At 42.1% G+C, this 20,399-nt stretch overlaps 1 protein-coding gene and 1 pseudogene across 3 annotated transcripts; both read right to left on the reverse strand.

The window, feature by feature from the left end:
* Positions 1–771: 771 nt before the first annotated feature.
* LOC115164538 (dynamin-1-like protein) lies at positions 772–8,964 on the reverse strand (annotated as a pseudogene).
* Positions 8,965–8,982: 18 nt separating this feature from the next.
* Positions 8,983–15,823, reverse strand: LOC115164537 (dynamin-1-like protein). 3 transcript variants are annotated; one of them, XM_029717132.1, is made up of 5 exons: positions 15,739–15,823; positions 13,107–13,224; positions 12,666–12,922; positions 9,471–9,542; positions 8,983–9,363 (listed from the first exon to the last, which is right to left on the reverse strand). In XM_029717132.1, exons 2-5 carry the CDS (start codon positions 13,206–13,208, stop codon positions 9,336–9,338), a joined length of 459 nt encoding a protein of 152 aa, XP_029572992.1. In that variant the 5' UTR covers positions 13,209–13,224; positions 15,739–15,823; the 3' UTR covers positions 8,983–9,335. The 3 variants fall into 3 exon arrangements, with proteins under 3 accessions (XP_029572992.1, XP_029572990.1, XP_029572991.1); XM_029717130.1 differs by lacking the exon at positions 15,739–15,823 and adding an exon at positions 14,464–14,795; XM_029717131.1 differs by lacking the exon at positions 15,739–15,823 and having other exon boundaries at positions 13,107–13,378.
* Between the last annotated feature and the right edge of the window lie 4,576 nt (positions 15,824–20,399).

Genomic DNA, 20,399 nt, shown 5'->3' on the forward strand with positions numbered 1-20,399 from the left:
CTATGATTGGATAATATGGTTAGATAGGGCTGCTTGTGGTCACATCACTTTGGTTCATTATTATACAGTGAGGATTTTACATATTCTCCACTGTTTACACCCATTGTTCCGTGTACCGATGCACTACACTGGGTATAAACCTACAGTATTGCAATCTCCATCATATTTCTGTCACGAATGAGTGGTTTGATGATGTTATAGTCTTATTACATACACTCCTGTATTCTTTTTAATCAATCACTTCATCATCCAGCTCAAACTTTCAAAACTAATATACAGTAAGTCTTTGCTCAGCGTGTGCGTACGCATATACACACAAACATTCACACAAGAGACGATAGCCAATCCATCATTGCTAAATGGAAATATTTTAGATAAGGCTGAAATGTAAATTCCTGCTGGCTTTCTCAATTACAACGGGTGTTGTTGCACTTACTAGGCAGGGAGAATGGGGTTGCAGACAGGGCCAGGAGTGTGAGTGCAAGTCAATCTGTCTCTGCAACATGCAGGCCACTTTGTCATTGTCCTTTTCAAGATGCTGCATAGGATACCATCTTACCTCAGAATAATCCTACATATCTACAGTGATTTCAGCTCACCTGCTTAGTAGGAACAGAGGGAAATGACGACAGATACCAGACTGCTGTGAGTCATAGCTGCCATCTGGAGGACTGAATGGGGACGCATTGGACGACTCTGCAGATCTTATGATCGCTCAGATCTTATCAATTATTGAGGACACCCTGCAAAGCAATCTCACAGAGACCAGACTGTTGTTGTTAGGGTTTAATGAGTCTTTTGAATCTGAACAGACATCATTCCATCAACTTACATGTATCACAAATATTGGTAGACAAGCACTTTCAGGCAGTTTGTAAAGTCGAACATATACAGTTAAATAATAGAAACGCACACAAGCACATCCTCTCATTCAGATAGACATTCAGACATGCGTACGTGCACACACACAGCCATACTGTCCTTTCCGAAAGACTGAACAGACACTGTGTTCTCCCTGATCACACAGAAGTTAGTGTTTCTGCTCAGATGGTGCTTTTCTGTAAGGCTAGTCTTTCTGAATAAACATCATCCTTTGGGAACCTTTCCATGTTTGGCTAACGGAACAGATGCGCATTTACAATGTCAATAATTAGAGAAACTTTAGAATCGCTAATGTTAAATGGATGTAGGGTGGGGAAGATGCACTAACGTCACGCAATGATATTAGTCCCGAATCACAAATAACGGGCTGCAGTTGTATGGGCATACTCCACTTGGGGATCTACATAGAAAAAATTTGAATACAATTACGGGTGCATGCATGAGTTCAATCAAGAACCATGTTAGTCTCTCACACCTCCAACATCCCTGTCATCTGGGTAGGACTAGACCTAGACTTCTGAATCTGCCTCTACAAGACACTGCCTCTATGAGGCACAATGCATACATGGGGTCATTTTTACATGGGGTACAATATTTGAATGCATTCTGAGATATGGACAGTAAAGGACTGCCTAAGGACAGTAAAATCATTTTGCATAGTGGCTTTCTACAATTCATCACTATACTCCTCAAATCAGTGCTGGACTCAACCATAACTATCCTGCATTTCCTGAAAAGCTACACACACACACACACACACACACACACACACACACACACACACTCAAGTCTTTGTGTCTGCTATTCATAAATGATCTAGTCTCAGTCGTCCAACAACAAGTGAAAGAAAAGCCTGACTAGAAACTTCATATTGAGAAAAGGAATGCTGTATTCTGTTGTGAACGTACGACTTCGCTATGGGACTAATATATGCACAAACACAGTGCAAATGTACAACTGGAATGATATGTAAACATGACACGCGTCAAGAACACAAGCCTGCTCTAGCTAACTACTGTACCCCTCCACCCTATAGACCAGGTCAAACCAAACCCCTGTAGCATCCCTGAACACCAGGATCATAGTGCATAATGTTTGGTTCTCTCCCGCTGTTCATCTTTACAGAATGTCACAAAAAAATTAAAAGGAGAAACCAATAAACGGCTGATTATATTTACTCGGCACACATACTTTCAGAAACTTGGATCGTGGTTTGAGATCACTCTTCCATAAATAGATACCTCAATGGAAACAAACGTAGCAGTACATGCACAACCTGTGCCATAACGCAATAAAGACCCTAGAAAACAACTTAATACTGCACATTATAAAAACACATTTCCAACCACAACCAAAAGACCCAACAGACATTTAGACAGACGATTGTTGCACTTTGTTTTTGATCATGGGTGTCTCACATTATGGCCAACTCAATACAATGGACCAGCTCTGCCTGAGACACAATGGTCAAAATCCTCCAGCCAAGAGGCCAGTGGACAGACAAAAAGGACAGCTGGATGTGCTATGGTCAGTGTGAGCTCAGTGATATTGCCATACAGTACAGTACCCACATTCTCACCTACACTCTCAAAGACACGCGATCAGTGGGGAACTGTCAGTTGCATTGGGCTACCACAGGTGTGTCTCCCGAATATCCAAGATGATGTTGCTGTCTTTTTGGAGAGCCCGAGGAAGGAGGAAAGAAAGAAAGAAAGAAAGAAAGAAAGAAAGAAAGAAAGAAAGAAAGAAAGAAAACTGGTGTTAAAGGGAGAAACAGAAAGTACAATATAAAGTGCATGAAAGTCTACACCCAGTAAGTAGGGATACCAGTAGCACCCATACAGTAACTCCAGCATCTGGGCCACCTCTGTCCTCTGTTGTGCTGTATCCTGGGACTCGATGAGCAGCTCCTGCAGCAGGTTCTGTTTGTACAGCTGGCCCACCAGCTCAGAGAAGGGGTCAGATGTTACAATCTGTCACAAATCTAATTTGATACAGTGCTGCTCTACAGGCTTGCGCTAGGTCAGTTCTGACTACTGATTCCACTACTCACTGTGTCCAGGAGGTTGATGGCCTGGCCCTTCACAAGGCTGCTGAAACCTGCCACTGGTGCATTCTCCTCCGCCATTTTCTCACTCTTCCAGTGTTTCTCTCCATCCTGCCGGCCCTAAAATAGGTGAAATGAGGGGTTCAATTCAGTTTGTCTGTTCTAGTAACATGTTAAAAGTCATTCAAGTAAATTTCACAACTGGCTTAGTGAAATTCCTTAAAAGTGAAGTCCATACTGGCATGAAAAGACAGCATCACACTCGAGCCCTCTGGTCAACATTAGGCTCATCTACATGCATGAAAGCAGAACATCTGCTTTGAGTTGAGACAGAATTACCTGTTGACTGTTGACAGATGCTGAGACCTGAGCAGCATCAGTGAATTCTGGGTGCTTTGTGTTGATGTAAGCAAGCTCAATTTGAACAAAGTTGTGGACCTGCTCGGAATCATCCACAAACACAGGCAGATGGCCAGTAAGGAATAGCATTAAATTGTAGAATAATTACATTCAGTAAGATCTGTAATATTTTTTTTAAAGTAAATCACAAAAATGAACTCTTACCATGCCATTAGTAATGGGAAAGCACTTCCTGAGTAAACTAGTCACCACCTCCACAATGGAGTCGTGCAGCTTGGGAAACCGAAGGAGCTCCTGACAAACACACAGCATGCCAGAATACAATTATATTACAATTTGCTTCAGGGTTGTCATAGCTTTAAGTGAATGCTTTGTAGTATGTGTTGTGCAGTGTATAGCGTACCGGTGTGCTGTAGGAATAGCAGTGCTGGATGATCCTCTGTAGCTCCTCGTGGACCAGCTCCACACAGCGCAGGCTGGGTTCCTCCAGACGCTTGATCTGCCTCTTCACTAGCAGCTCAAAGGAAATCTCAGGCACAAAGAGGGCCGGTTGCGGACCCTGAAGCACCGCACACACACAGCCCTCTGTTAACATAACTCATGTGCTTCTCTACATCCATTAGCTTTAATGAAAAACTATTCAAAAGATCTGTTTAACCTACACACAGACAATTCAATTGGAGCTGATATGAGATTGGAGCTGGTGGTTTTTATTGTAGCATTGTGGATTGCAGTGAGGATGTCAAGCTCCGTTAAGCCCCCCAGGGGATCGATAGACTGAAGAGTGAGGCCAAAGGTCTCATGGAATATGTAGCAGATACGAGCCCCTCCGCAGCTGACAAGAGAAGACAAAGGAAGCCGTATCAGTGTGTGAGGGATGTCAACTTCAGATGCAGTCAGTAAGACTGAGTCAATACTTGCTTCACATGCTTGAGGAAATCAATAAATCAGTGAGTGGTACAAGTGCTATTTCAATGAAGCTGCAAAATATGAAATGCCAATGCATGAACACCTCCAAAGTTACAATGAGGCCAAGAAATACAATAAACGCCTGCAACATTTACCTGGAGCTAACTCTGCAGATAGCACTAATGGGTGATTTGAAAAATCAGTCAATCGATCAATAATATAATAATACTTTTAGTAAAAATGTTTGTTTAATTTACAATCTGTAGAAACTATGAGAATAGAAAGGTTCAGAACTTTTCTGAAACAGCACAGCACAGTTGAACAAAATATGGCAAATAGAACTGGATGGTCTTCAGAGATAGATGGGAGGGGTGGAGAGTAGTTGAAGGATGGGATTAAAAACAAAACAAACGATATCTACTGTAAAATACATTGTGTCCATAAAATATAGAATCTTAAGTATTGCTGTCCATTAGTTTACTCCAATTAGGGAAGGGGTGGTAGGGTCAGGGGAAAATAATAAAGGAAAATATATTATACACACACACAGTACCAGTCAAAAGGTTTGGACACATCTACTCATTCCAGGGTTTTTCTTTATTTTTATATTGTAGAATAATAGAAGACATCAAACTATGAAATAACACATGGAATCATGTACAAAGCTTTCATCAAGGCAAAGGGTGGCTACTTTGAAGAATTTCAAATATAAAATATATTTAGATTTGTTTAACACTTTTTTGGTTACTATATGATTCCATATGTGTTATTTCATCGTTTTGATGTCTTCACTATTATTCTACAATGTAGTGTTAGGTTCTTATTTTTCAGAGTAAATAACTCACACTACAGAAGCTTAACCAAGTTTAATTCTTACCTAAGGGTCTTTACAGCTGTAATTCAGACAACCAAACATTTCTCACCATCACAGGTATATACAGTTGAAGACGGAAGTTTACATACACCTTAGCCAAATACATTTAAACTCAGTTTTTCACAATTCCTGACATTTAATTAGAGTAAAAATTCCCTGTCTTAGGTCAGTTAGGATAACCACTTTATTTTAAGAATGTGAAATGTCAGAATAATAGTAGAGAGAATGATTTATTTCAACTTTTATTTCTTTCATCACATTCCCAGTGGGTCAGAAGTTTACATGCACTCAATTAGTATGTGGTAGCGTTGCCTTTAAATTGTTGAACTTGGGTCAAACGTTTCAAGTAGCCTTCCACAAGCTTCCCACAATAAGTTGGGTGAATTTTGGCCCATTCCTCCTGACAGCGCTGGTGTAACTGAGTCAGGTGTGTAGGCCTACTTGCTCGCACACACTTTTTCAGTTCTGCCAACAAAATTTCTATAGGATTGAGGTCAGGGCTTTGTGATGGCCACTCCAATACCTTGACTTTGTTGTCCTTAGGCCATTTTGCCAAAACTTTGGAAGTACGCTTGGGGTCATTGTCCATTTGGAAGACCCATTTGCGGCCAAGCTTTAACTTCCTGACTGATGTCTTGAGATGTTGCTTCAATATATCCACATAATTATCTCACCTCATGATGCCATCTATTTTGTGAAGTGTACCAGTCCCTCCTGCAGCAAAGCACCCCCACAACATGATGCTGCCACCCCTGTGCGTCACGGTTGGGATGGTGTTATTCGGCTTGCAAGCCTCCTCCTTTTTCCTCCAAACATAACTATAGTCATTATGGCCAAACAGTTCTATTTTGTTTCATCAAACCAGAGGACATTTCTCCAGAAAGTACGATCTTTGTCCCCATGTGCAGTTGGAAACCGTAGTCTGGCTTTTTTATGGCGGTTTTGGAGCAGTGGCTTCTTTCTTGCTAAGCGGCCTTTCAGATTATGTCGATATAGGACTCGTTTTACTGTGGATATAGATACTTTTGTAACTGTTTCCTCCAGCATCTTCACAAGGTCCTTTGCTGTTGTTCTGGGATTGATTTGCACTTTTCACACTAAAGTACGTTAATCTCTAGTAGACAGAACGCGTCTCCTTCCTGAGCGGTATGATGGCTGCGTGGTCCCATGGTGTTTATACTTGCATACTATTGTTTGTACAGATGAATGTGGTACCTTCAGGCATTTGGAAATTGCTCCCAAGGATGAACCAGACTTGTGGAGGTCTACAATATTTTTTCTGAGGTCTTGGCTGATTTCTTTTGATTTTCCCATGATGTCAAGCAAAGAGGCACTGAGTTTGAAGGTAGGCCTTGAAATACATCCACAGATACACCTCCAATTGACTCAAATTATGTCAATTAGCCTATCAGAAGCTTCTAAAGCCATGACATCATTTTCTGGAATTTTCAATTTTCAATTTTTCCAAGCCGTTTAAAGGCAAAGTCAACTTAGTGTATGCAAACTTCTGACCTACTGGAATTGTGATACAGTGAATTATAAGCGAAATAATCTGTGTGTAAACAATTGTCGAAAGAATTACTTGTGTCATGCACAAAGTAGATGTCCTAACCAACTTGCCAGAACTATAGTTTGGTAACAAGGCATTTGGAGTGGTTGAAAAACGAGTTTTAATGACTCCAACCTAAGTGTATGTAAACTCCCGACTTCAACTGTATATCCCACTTAAGACACTTCTCCTTCTCTCCAATCCTTACACGTATTAGTCCCTTCAGGGGATCTGACCTCACCTCCTGACCACAACCCCTCCTTCGCCTAATCCACAGATGTCCATCTGCCTCCCCTATAGCAATCCTTTGATCTCCTCCCGTCCACCCAGCACATTCCACACCCACTCTGTCTTTCTACAGATCTCACTCCTTTATATACTATGCATCTGATCTAACATGTCTTTAATATCTCAATGTTCAAAGTATCAAATCCAACAGTAGAAAATAGTAAAAAATAAAGAAAAACCCTGGAATGAGTATGAGTGTCCAAACATTTGACCGGTACTGTCTATATTTACCCCAAAAATATATGGAGAATTGGAAATGATGCAGACAATTACATTGATGGAAGCTACAATCTGCAGTATTAATGCTGATCTACCCCCTAAAAATATTATCTACACTAAAATAAATAAAACACCTGCCTAAGTGAAATGCATTCAGCAGAATAACCATTGTGTGGTGAGTTTCCTGTCACAAAATGGCAGCTGTGCAGCATCTAGGTGGTTGCTAGATATTTGGTGGTCAATGATTGCGAGTCGCTCCAATACAATATAAAATACTGAAAGATGACTGCTGCCTGGATAAAGTAGCCTAAAGCAGTTGAACTACTCACAGCTCAGATGTCTGGATGTGCGTGGTGGTGCCCTCGATGGTGTCGCAGTAGTCGCTGGCAAATTTGGTGACGATCTGCAGCAGGGTGGTGCTATGGTCCTCTACTGGCTGGCCGTAGCTGCTGAGCCAGGCCTGGTACTGGGCACCTAGCACCGTCACATGGGTCTTCAACTCCGGCAGGCAGTCCCGGATGTGGAGCATGAGGAAGCGGCTCAGAGTGTGGGCCAGGTAGTGAGACCCGCAGCGGGAGGCCAGAGACGGGTAGTGGCACTGGAGGAAGGCCTGCTCGTCCCGCGCCATGTCCTCTATGCTCTTCTGGGTGTTGATGTCATGCTGGCTCCTAGAAGGGAGAAACGTGGAGAGTGACAGCTGGAGTTAGAGAAGACTTCACAGTGGCTCTGCATGATCAAATAGTCACCAGTTAGCTCTAGCATAGCAGGAAATAATACACCTCAATTACAGGATGAAGCACTTTTGAAATGGCCGTTACTGTATCTGTAACATTTCTTTAAAAAACGAATCTTCAGCACTCTGGGGGAGTGTGCTAGGCTACTGACTTCAGACAGCCTTCCCTGTGAGTTGCTATGATTGACTCAGCTCAGTGAAATTGCTTCTGAAAATGACTTAACATTTCAGCCTCTGAGGAGTGGATATGTCGTTTTTTGGCAATCTTGCAACCTCGGTGAAAAACCACTCACATAACTCATACATCAGCCCTGTGCTGAAACCAATGAGCAAGACATGGCACACATATTTCAGCAGGGTGTGTGAGAACCTAATATCGATCTCAAAGTGGGGAGACAGAAATCTTTAATTGCTGAATGATTGTTTGGCAGATGCAACTAAATTGAGCTGGTGAATAGCAGAGACATTGGAACATTTGTTGTTTATAGCTTTAAGGTCTCTGAGGGTACCAGAGTTAATTTAACAACACAAATGACTCAGATCCATCATACTCAGTCTGATAGATGTGGTACATTGATCACATTTTTGTATGCCATCTTCCACTGCTATGGAGCTGCATCTTTTTAAGCATCGTGGTGACATCATCAAGTAAAAATGAGATAAGTCTGTTAGATAAGTTATAGGCATATGATATAGACAAACCTGTTGACCACTCCCACAATTCCAAGCTGCACTGGAATGACCCGACCCAGTAAGACCTCCAGAGCATCTGTCCCTGCGTCCATCAGGTCCAGCTTACTGACCACCAGCAGTGTTCTACGGCCTGCAAGACACACATGGACACAAAAGCTGGGTAAAGACAAGCCCCTTTTGTCCATGGCTCTCATATACATACATACTAACAGCATTTGAATGGCAGTTCATTATGTCCTCTAAAATGTGTTGTGCATTTAGGAGTCACTGATCTTAAAGTTCACTGAGGTCAAACCTAAAAAGTAACATTGACCAGGTTTACTGATATTTATATCAATGAACAAACAATACACACACTGAAAAGACATGCAATGAAAAATTAAAGAGCATAAGTGTACAGTATGCCTCAGCATCTGGGTCAACCTCGCAAGCCAATTTAATGGCATCAGAGGTGGCCAAGTCAGAGTTGGCAGGAGACAGAGGATAAGGGAGTTGGGGTTGGAGAGGAAGGATAGGATCATGTCTTGGACTTGAGCTTCTGTCCTCTGGCTAGTCTCCAACTGGAACCTTGAACATCAACAATAAATAAATAACTCTACAATACTGTAAATAAATATACACATGTATTTGTTTTCAATGAGTAATGGTATTTATTTTACCATGAGGAACATCATAGTTCTGCATATTCAAGTAAGTGGGATTAATACACTGGTTGAGAATACCTTGGTTATTCCTGGCAAATCAACCCATGTGAGATTGAGGACATGAGGAGAGAAAATCTTCAAATAGATGGGCTCAGGGCTGACTCTCTAGGGGTCACGAGAGGAAATACAGATGGCGAGAGAAGCAGATAAATGAAATCAGTAGCTCATAAACTAGAGATAAGCCATATTTACCCACAACTATTTATCCAAACCTTGTTGCCTCCCAAGCTACGTTCAGTCTCTTCTTCAATCTCCTTGCGAATCTCCATGAAATCTGAGAAAATCTATAATGCAAACAGAGAGATGGGATACTGAAATATCGACTTCACCAACACCCCTAGCAGCATGACATTAGGAGATAGTGTGTTTGAGACCACCTAAAGCGAGACCAATTCAAGACCAAGACCGGAGGGGGACAAGGGTCTGAGACCGAGTCAAGACCAAGACCAGAAAAATGCGAGTCCATTTCAAGACCATGATTGTAATTGTCAAATCACCACCCTAATAAGAGTTCAAAATGTCCAGTATTTCTATATTCATATTTCAGAACAACATATGGATTCTTTAGACATTCAGAAAAGTGCAAAAAATGCATGCTGGGGGAAATTATTACTGACCCAAAACACAGTGGGGAACAACGGGTCTTCAACGCCTTCAGAGGGGCCAAGGATTAATTAAAGAATGATCATAATAATAATAATAATCATTCATTTTCAATTATTTTTTGATTGAACCCTTTCCAACAAAAACTGAAGCGATTAACACTGAAGAGAAGAAAAATATCCAATCAAGATTTTTCTTTGCTGGTCTCTGGGGAGATAGCTCGCCAGATTTGAGTTAGCCATTGGCTAGGCCATCAGAAGCTAGATAAAGGCATCTTCCATTGAACTGCATTAGGGCCAAATGTTGAGTGACAGTTGAATCAACCAATCACATACTGACTTAATGAGAGGACCGTTTTCACAAAAACGTATGGAAACGTCTGCCTTTTTGAAGGCCAACATGTCACTGCGCAACAGCGAGCAGTAGTTATCCCACAGTCTACCTAGCTAGCTTTTGTTGTCGACTAGTATTTTGCCAACAATGCATTAGTGTACGTCATGGAACGTTGATTCAAATATAACCTATTTTTAAAACCTCTTATAAAGTTGGTTTTGTAGTGTAAACTGGGAATTTTATATTTTTTGACTGATATTCTGATTGTGTGTTGAATTTTTTCAAAGTAGTTCATTACTATGTCTGAGTTCATGGACTACTTATCCTTTAAGATCATGCTGTGTGTGACTGCTGCTTTTCCATCAGCCCTATGCAGTGGTGCCTGGAGAAGTGGGTATACTTTAATTTAGGCAAAAAGTTCCCGCCAAGCGAAGGAAAAGCACCCTGTGTGAAACTCCTGTTTTCCTATGTTTTTTTTATGAGTTCTCCTACAGATTTTCACACTCAAACATTTTTTTGATGGAAAAAAATACCAAACTTTGATGATCTAAGTACACAACAATGCTTAAACCACATCAATATGATGGGGTGGGCCTGCCAGGGCCTGGCTCCCCAGTGAGTGGGCCTCTGTCCACCCACGCCTATCCATGTCTACGCCCCTGATGCAAACAGGCATGATGACAATTGCGCATTACAAATAGCCTACCAACCAACACTTCGAACAAGGCCTTCCGAGTGGCGCAGCAGTCTAAGGCAATGCATCGCAGTGCTTGAGGTGTCACTAGAGAGTCGGGTTCGATCTCGGGCTATGTTGCAGCCGGCTGCAACCCGGAGACGGTGCACAATTGGCCCAGCATCGTATGGGTTACGGGAGGGTTTGGCTGGCCGGGATGTCCTTGTCCCATCACGCTCTAGCGGACTCCTGTGGCGGGCCAGGCGCACGCACACTGACACAGTCGCCAGTTGTACGGTATTTCCTCCGACACAATGGTGTGGCTGGCTTCCAGGTTAAGCGAGCAGTGCGGCTTGGCTGGGTCGTGTTTCAGAGGACGCATGGCTCTCTACAAATTGGGGAGAAAAAGGGGTAAAAAGTTTTACATTTTTAATTTCTTTTTTATAAAAAAAATACAAAACTTTTTCAATACCTGGTTTGCATACCCTTTGTTTCCCTAGTCAGAATTTACTAGTAGATATTCTAAATTGAAACGTCTTTATTACCCTACCGGCTACCGATGTCATTCTTCTGTGAGCTACTCCATGCCAAAACCAGTTGAGAGCTGCACACTCTTGCTGCCTGCAGATTATATTCCTCTGAAACTAGGCTGTGTGTGGCGTACATGTGAATATATTTCACGTGCTTTGCGACTGTGTAGGCTACTGTGCATGTTCTCTATTGTACTATATAATTGATACTGTTAAATCATATACCGCCACTACACAAATCAACTTTGATACACATCAGTAGAGATTAAGGAGTATAAACAATGCCCACTGAAAACCAAGTAGGTATACAGTTTATATCTGCATATACCTTACATGGCATAACTGGCCCTTTGTGTTTCACAAAAAGTACACTCTCCTACATAAATGCACTGGTCTTACAGTTGCTGTCCTTTAAGAATCCCAAACCTGCCACACTGCGCAAACATGTCTATAATAAAGGCTGTTAAGATAATCATGTTTCAAGAAAGGAGTGTATATATTTAGCCTGGCGAAGCGGTTTTATGTGCTGACTGACTGGAAGCTGATAATTTGTTTTTTTACTCCACTGGTCTCGGGAAGAAATTACGAGTCCTCACTGTCCGAGAACGAGTCAAGATGGAGTACAACTATATTCGACAAGACCGAGATGCTCAATATGTGGTCTCGAGACCTGTCTAAAGTACTACAACACTGGACATACAAGTACCAAGACTCTCAGACAATGCAATGCTGTTCTACAAATATGGAAACCCTCACAATGTGCATTGCAAAACAGCTAAATAGATGTGCATAATGAATTATGGTGTCACATAACTGGGTCTTGCTGTGAAGGAATGTGCCCCATTCCTCAGCCTTGATCCCTTGACAAAATATAAAGGAATGAGTGTAAAATAATGTGCAATCAAAGGAAATATTCATATTACATATAAAACAGACTTGGATGGGGTTTATCAGTATAGAAGGCAATATGACAGAGACAGAGTTTGTAAGTTGATGTGATGATTAGACAGAGTAAATGAAAAGTGATGAGGATCACAAGACGATATTAAGACGAATGACAACACAACAGGTCCATGCAGATAAACTATGGAATTAAAGACCTGGGTAGGTGTTTGCGTTTTGTTTTACCCCATTTCCTGAGAAAAGCAGTGAAGGGAAAGTAAATATAATGTTAGAAAAAAAAGACAAAATCTCTGAAAGACCACTTGGGCTTTATCCACTGAGTGAAACTCAATGCATGCGAGATAATATTGAAATTAATTCAATACCTGTCAACTGGACTGGGTTTGGTTTGTGTAAGTGTGTCCAGTATGTCTGCTAGAAGTAACACCAGATTGCTTTTAAAGTGACAGTCACATCTCTGTTTCTGTGTCAAGTCCATATCATTTTCTTGCAGAATCCTCTCCACCAATGGGGGCACATTAACCAGCTGTCCACTAGGGGTCGCCGTGTGACTATCCCTGATCCCCGAGGCAAAGAAATCCCTTCCAACCAGACTCTCGAACATAGGACTCTTGGCGCTGCTCTGTAATGGGAAGAGAGGAGATTGATTTTTAGAAAGGCTTTGACACTTAGCTACATTAATGATTCATTGCTATTATTTATGCTTTCTTCATCTCCCTGGACACTGAACTGTTTATTTCAACAATAGCACAATTCTCCAGTGTAACAGGTAACAGTTGATTCTTGCATTTTGATTCTGTAATGACCTGAGATCCAACCACCACTATCTGAGGCAGCTGTATGATCTCTGCCCCCACTGTCATGAAGACTTCCTGGAGCCGGTTGATGATGGGAATTAGAGCCTCCATTGCTCAGGACTGGACACTATAGTTGGTAAGAGAAAATGAAAGAAGCAATGGTGAGATTAAACATAATATTTTACACATCAGTCTCTGTAATCCCCTACAAAAGCAAAAACAAGAGACCTCTTATAGATACTAGATAAGCCTGTGTACAGGACCAAGCAATAAACACGTAATGGCTTAGTGTTTATTGTTGTGATTCATAAGCTCTCGTGATGTTAGCCAACACATTACATAAGAAGGGTAGTCAGAATTTGAAAGGGAAAGGAAAGGAATTCAGGCCCTAATAAGAGAAAACTGGAATAGTTTGGAGTTGACTGTTGATTTGGTGGCCACATATAGCTTGCTTGCTAGCTACTGTAGCTAGCTTTGAAGATAGCATATATAGTCTAGCTAATTAGTTAAGGGATCCACCCCTTTTTTTCAAATGTTCGCCTGAAATGACATACCCAAATCTAACTGCCTGTAGCTCAGGCCCTGAAGCAAGGATATGCATATTCTTTATACCATTTGAAAGGAAACACTGAGGTTTGTGGAAATGTGAAAGGAATGTAGGAGAATATAACACAATAGATCTGGTAAAAGATAATACAAAGAAAAAAAATAACATTATTTTGTAGTTTTTTTGTACCATCATCTTTGAAATGCAAGAGAAAGGCCATAATGTATTATTCCAGCCCAGGTGTAATTTAGATGTTGTCCACTAGATGGCAGCAGTGTATGTGCAAAGTTGTAGACTGATCCAATGAATCATTGCATTGCTGTTCATATTTTGGAACAAGACTGCCCAAATGTGCCTAATTTCCTTATTAATAACTTTTCATGTTCAAAATTGTGCACTCTCCTCAAACAATAGCATTGTATTATTTCACTGTAATAGCTACTGTAAATTGGACAGTGCAGTTAGATTAACAAGAATTTAAGCTTTCTGCCAATATCAGATATGTCTATGTCCTGGGAAATGTTCTTGTTACTTACAACTTCATGCTAATCGCATTAGCCTACGTTAGCTCAACTGTCCAGTGGAAGGGACACTGATTCTGTGACCCTATCATGCAATAATGTAACGTTAGGCCTCATTTCACAAGCTAGCCAGATTTTAAGCATGGCCAAGTCTGCATATCTTTCGGTATGCAACATGATTTTGCTATAAAGGGGACAAACAAAAATGCTGCTGGACGTCCTACTAGCTTAGTCGAATCAGGTCAAGATGCTCTGTCATGAGGAAGCAAGGAAAGTGGTTAGCTAGCTGTTTCCTTACCGGAGGAGGACACGGTGAAGGCTTTCCTCCGAATCCAAGAACGTCCTCACTTCATACTGTAATGATAACTACAGTAACTGAAGTTGTGTATTATCTACTATTTAGCGCTGTCTGCATTTTTAGTGACAACAAACCGGTTTGTATTCAAGGAATGATTGAAAATTGGGTGTTTCTCGCGTCATTTTAAAAAGAGGTGATTGGTCATACAACGTGATTCGTATACATTTATTTCTTAGCTGATTGGTTTAAATAAAGTTCTCATCATTTTGACAATGCTCTCCACGCGTTTTTAAAGAGCAATTCAAAATATACACACACAAAAAAACAGAGGGTGCGTTTGTAAATTTACTCTGGAGTGCCAAAGAGCGCTCTGGGCGTTCATAAATTCGGAGCTTTGTCAGATTGTCCGTTCGTAAATTCGTAGAGTTTAGAGCGCACATTGGACGCTCTGGCTGAGGAGTAGGGTTGATCCGAGCGTTCTGACCTCTCAACGACAGTCAAGCACCCAAGCTAACTGGCTAAAGTTAGCTACCTTGCTAGTTACAGTACTTTCAGACATAAATGAGAGAACACCCCACTCTGGTTATTTTACTTGCCCTAGCAGAGCTGGCTAGGCTGTTTTCATGTTATCCAGAGTGTTGGTGACTAACTGTGCTGCTGGCAACAATTTAATTAAGCTTTTTTTGCCAATGTTTACTGACACCGGCCATATTCAACTGGGTGTTGAGTTTTCGTAAATTCGTCAGTTATTCTGCGCTCAGGCACTCTGAAATCAGAGTAGATAGCCAGGGTGAATTTACGAACGCGACCTGTATAGAACAGAGTATACGAACAGTCAGGGGAATACAGACAATACATTATATATAAGACCTTGTAAAAAGTAAAGATTACATTTTTATAAGAAGAACGTGTTTATATATTGTTCAATTTCATTCAAAAAAAATAAAAAACATAGGTTTTCGACTCAAATGTACACGTATGAATATGGAATTTAGCTAAAATAACATTTTCAATTAAAAAGGCAAAATAATCATGCATATGATAAGACAAATCTACAGATAATGCCCTTTTTTTCCTTCTCTACCACGTCTCTACCGCAAGCTCTGAACCTTTACACTGGATCATCACAGCTAGCTAGCTGCTATCCGAGTGGCTACTCCTGGCTAACGTCTCTGTCCCGAAGCAAGCACCAGTTAGCCTGGAGCTAGCCCTGAGCTAGGCCCACCTCCCGGCTAGCTGAAGAGGTCCATCAGCCAATTTCTTGGGCTGCAATACCTATTTTGCCAAATGGCCTGGATCCTTTTACTGCCTACACGGAGCCCTGCCGATACATCACGACTGGTCTGCCGACGAACCGTCCGAGGGGGCTTCAACAGACTCTTCCGTCGCGACGTCCCCTAAGGCCCTTCTGCTAGCCTGCTAGCCCCGGCCTGCTAGCGGTCTGAATCGCCGTGTCTCTAGCTCGCCTAGCTACTCACTGGACCCTATGATCACTCGGCTACGCATGCCTCTCCCTATTGTCAATATGCCTTGTCCATTGCTGTTTTGGTTAGTGATTGTCTTATTTCACTGTAGAGCCTCCAGTCCTGCTCAATATGCCTCAGTTAGGCCTTTTGTTCCACCTCCCACACATGCGGTGACCTCACCTGGTTTATATGGTGTCCCTAGAGACAAAACCTCTCTCATCATCATTCAATGCCTAGGTTTCCCTCCACTATATTCACATCCTACCATACCCTTGTTTGTACATTATGCCGTGAATCTATTCTTCCCCGCCCAGAAACCTGCTCCTTTTACTCTCTGTTCCGAACGCACTAGACGACCAGTTCTTATAGCCTTTAGCCGTACCCTTAGCCTACCCCTCCTTGGTTCCTCTGGTGATGTAGAGGTTAATCCAGACCCTGCAGCACCTAGCTCCACTCCCAGTCCGAGGCGCTCTCATTTGTTGACTTCTGTAACCGTAAAAGCCTTGGCTTCATGCATGTTAATATTAGAAGCCTCCTCCCTAAGTTTGTTTTATTCACTACTTTAGCACACTCTGCCAACCTGGATGTCCTAGCCGTGTCGTAATCCTGGATTAGGAAGGCCACCAAAAATCCTGACATTTCCATCCCTAACTATAACATTTTCCGACAAGATAGAACTGCCAAAGGGGGTGGAATTGCAATCTACTGCAGAGATAGCCTGCAGAGCTCTGTCTTACTATCCAGGTCTTTGCCCAAACAATTCGAGCTTCTACTTTTAAAAATCCACCTTTCCAGAAACAAGTTTCTCACCGTTGCCGCTTGTTATAGATCACCCTCAGCCCCCAGCTGTGCCCTGGACACCATATGTGAATTGATTGCCCCCCCATCTATCTTCAGAACTCGTACTGTTAGGTGACCTAAATTGGGAAATGTTTCACACCCCGGCCGTCCTACAATCTAAACTAGATGCCCTCAATCTCACACAAATTATCAAGGAACCTACCGGTTACAACCCCAAATCCGTAAACACGGGCACCCTCATAGATATCATCCTGACCAACCTGCCCTCTAAATACACCTCTGCTGTTTTCAGCCAGGATCTCAGCGATCACTGCCTCATTGCTTGCGTCCGTAATGGGTCTGCGGTCAAACGACCACCCCTCATCACTGTCAAACGCTCCTTAAAACACTTCAGCGAGCAGGCCTTTCTAATCGACCTGACCCGGGTATCCTGGAAGGATATTGACCTCATTCCATCAGTAGAGGATGTCTGGTTATTCTTTAAAAGTGCTTTCCTCACCATCTTAAATAAGCATGCCCCATTCAAAACATTTAGAACCAGGAACAGATATAGCCCTTGGTTCACTCCAGACCTGACTGCCCTTGACCAGTGTAACCAATGTGAAATGGCTAGTTAGTTAGCGGTGGTGCTAATGGCATTTCAATCAGTGACGTCACTCGCTCTGAGACTTGAAGTAGGGGTTCCCCTTGCGTTGCAAGGGCCGCGGCTTTTGTGGCGTGATGGGTAACGATGCTTCGTGGGGTGTCAGTTGTTGATGTGTGCAAGGGTCCCTGGTTCGAGCCCGGGTTGGGGCGAAGAGAGGGATGGAACCTACACTGTTACATTGGTGCCGTGACCCGGATCATTGGTTGCTGCGGAAAAGGAGGAGGTCAAAAGGGGGGTGAGTGTAACCGATGTGAAATGGCTAGTTAGTTAGCGGTGGTGCGTGCTAATAGCATTTCAATCAGTGACGTCACTCGCGCTGAGACTTGAAGTAGGGTTTCCCCTTGCGTTGCAAGGGCCGCGGCTTTTGTGGCGCGATGGGTAACGTTGCTTCGTGGGGTGTCAGTTGTTGATGTGTGCAAGGGTCCCTGGTTCGAGCCCGGGTTGGTGGCGAAGAGAGGGACGGAACTTACACTGTTACAAATGCGTATGCTGAATGAGTATATATTTAAGAAAAAAAGCAATACAGTAGCAGCAGCAAAAGGACGTGAGCTGGCGTGGCAGAAAATTGCTGACCGAGTCAATGCGTGAGTATTAAAACGTTTTTTTTTTAAGTGTTCCACTTATTCAATATTTTATATAATGTGCAGGTGCAACCCAACAGGCACAAAATGTACTTGGCAAGAACTGAAGATGAAATATGAAAATGTACTTCAAACAGGTAAGGTATAATTTAATTACAAGCAATTGTGATGTTTAGCCTACCCTACCTAATTAAACAGCATTCAGTGGCTATGTTCAACATGTGATATATTTAAGTAGTTAAATAAACTTTTTTTCTTCGAAAATTTCACTTTCAGCCATCCCAACACTACCAGTATTTAATATTGTCTATTTGAAATTAACACCTAAATGCCTTTATACATACAAATCTCCAAATTTGTGCTTACTAGACACGTTCAAATTTGACCTCCATTATAGCCAATAGAAGAAGTCTGAGGGCCAAAAAACAGGCGGGGGTCCACCACAACTCAGAAGCTGAAGAGATAGCCCTCAGTCAAAATAGTGGGTGACCTATTGTTGAAGGCATCTCTGGAGGAAGCTCATCTGCCAGCGAGCAGGTTAGCTTCACTGAGTATGTTGCCATAGTAACTGACTCAGAGTTAAGCTGAACTGGCTTTGTGAAACCTAAAACCCTGAGTTTCCTTCAACTCTGAGTCAACTAACTTTGAGTTTTCACTAACCCGCTTTCTGAAACAGGGCCCTGTTGATTTAAAAAAACAACAGCAGAGGGTTGTGTATAGACAGACAAACCTAATCTACCAATTTGTAATCAAAGTAGTTAGCTAGTTAATGACAAATAATTATTTGAGAGAACAATAGTTTCCCCTCTGCATCTCTGTCGGTTAACGTTATGTGTCTGAAGCCAAAGTAAAAGGTAACGTTAAACATTTGATTTTCCCTCAAGATAGTCAGCTAGCCAACATTAGCTATAGCTAGCTGTTACCTAGCCAACATGTCTCAGGTCATGTGTAAATTGAACAGTTAGCAATAAGTATAGCTGGGTTACCAATTTGCCTTTTCTGTATTCCACTGGAATTCCCAGAGATCATCATGATTAATGGTCAAAGCCTGTCACACATCCCAAGCAAATGCATGCTCTTCAACCGATCGCTGCCCGCACCTGCCTGCCCGTCCAGCATCACTACTCTGGACGGTTCTGACTTAGAATATGTGGACAACTACAAATACCTGGGTGTCTGGTTAGAATGTAAACTCTCCTTCCAGACTCACATTAAACATCAATTCAAAATTAAATCTAGAATCGGCTTCCTATTTCGCAACAAAGCATCCTTCACTCATGCTGCCAAACATACCCTCGTAAAACTGACCATCCTACCGATCCTTGACTTCGGCGATGTCATTTACAAAATAGCCTCCAACACTCTACTCAACAAATTGGACGCAGTCTATCACAGTGCCATCCGTTTTGTCACCAAAGCCCCATATACTACCCACCACTGCGACCTGTATGCTCTCGTTGGATGGCCCTCGCTTCATACTCGTCGCCAAACCCACTGGCTCCAGGTCATCTACAAGTCTCTGCTAGGTAAAGGCCCGCCTTATCTCAGGTCACCATAGCATCACCCACCCGTAGCACGCACTCCAGCAGGTATATCTCACTGGTCACCCCCAAAGCCAATTCTTCCTTTGGCCGCCTCTCCTTCCAGTTCTCTGCTGCCAATGACTGGAACGAACTGCAAAAATCTCTGTAGCTGGAGACTCTTCCCTCCCTCAATAGCTTTAAGCACCAGCTGTCAGAGCAGCTCACAGATCACTGCACCTGTACATAGCTCATCTGTAAATAGCCCATCCAATCTACCTCATCCCCATACTGTATTTATCTTGCTCCTTTACACCCCAGTATCTCTACTTGCACATTCATCTTCTGCACATCCTACCATTCCAGTGTTTAATTGCTATATTGTAATTCCTTCGCCACCATGGCCTATTTATTGCCTTACCTCTCTTATCCTACCTCATTTGCACATGCTGTATATAGATTTTTCTACTGTATTATTGATTGTATGTTTGTTTATCCCATGTGTAACTCTGTGTTGTGGTATGTGTCGAACGGCTTTGCTTTGTCTTGGCCAGGTCGGAGTTGCAAATGATAACTTGTTCTCAACTAGCCTACCTGGTTAAATAAAGGTGAAATAAATAAATAAAATATAAATAAAAATAAAATCCTGCATAGACTTATTCTCTCATCAACACATATGGCGTCTCGGAAGAAGATGCTACTTAAGGTGATAATCCTTGGAGACTCGGGTGAGTGGAAAACTTGCAGTGTGAAACCTGTTCATTCCAAAGTATCCTTCCCACAGATCAGTCTTACTTATTTCATGTACAGTACCAGTCAAAAGTTTGGACACACCTACTCATTCAAGGGTTTTTCTTTATTTCTACTATTTTCTTCATTGTAGAATAATAGTGAAAACACCAAAACTATGAAATAATGGAAT

Source organism: Salmo trutta, chromosome 27 (genome assembly GCF_901001165.1).
Source record: "Salmo trutta chromosome 27, fSalTru1.1, whole genome shotgun sequence".
Taxonomy (NCBI): domain Eukaryota; kingdom Metazoa; phylum Chordata; class Actinopteri; order Salmoniformes; family Salmonidae; genus Salmo; species Salmo trutta.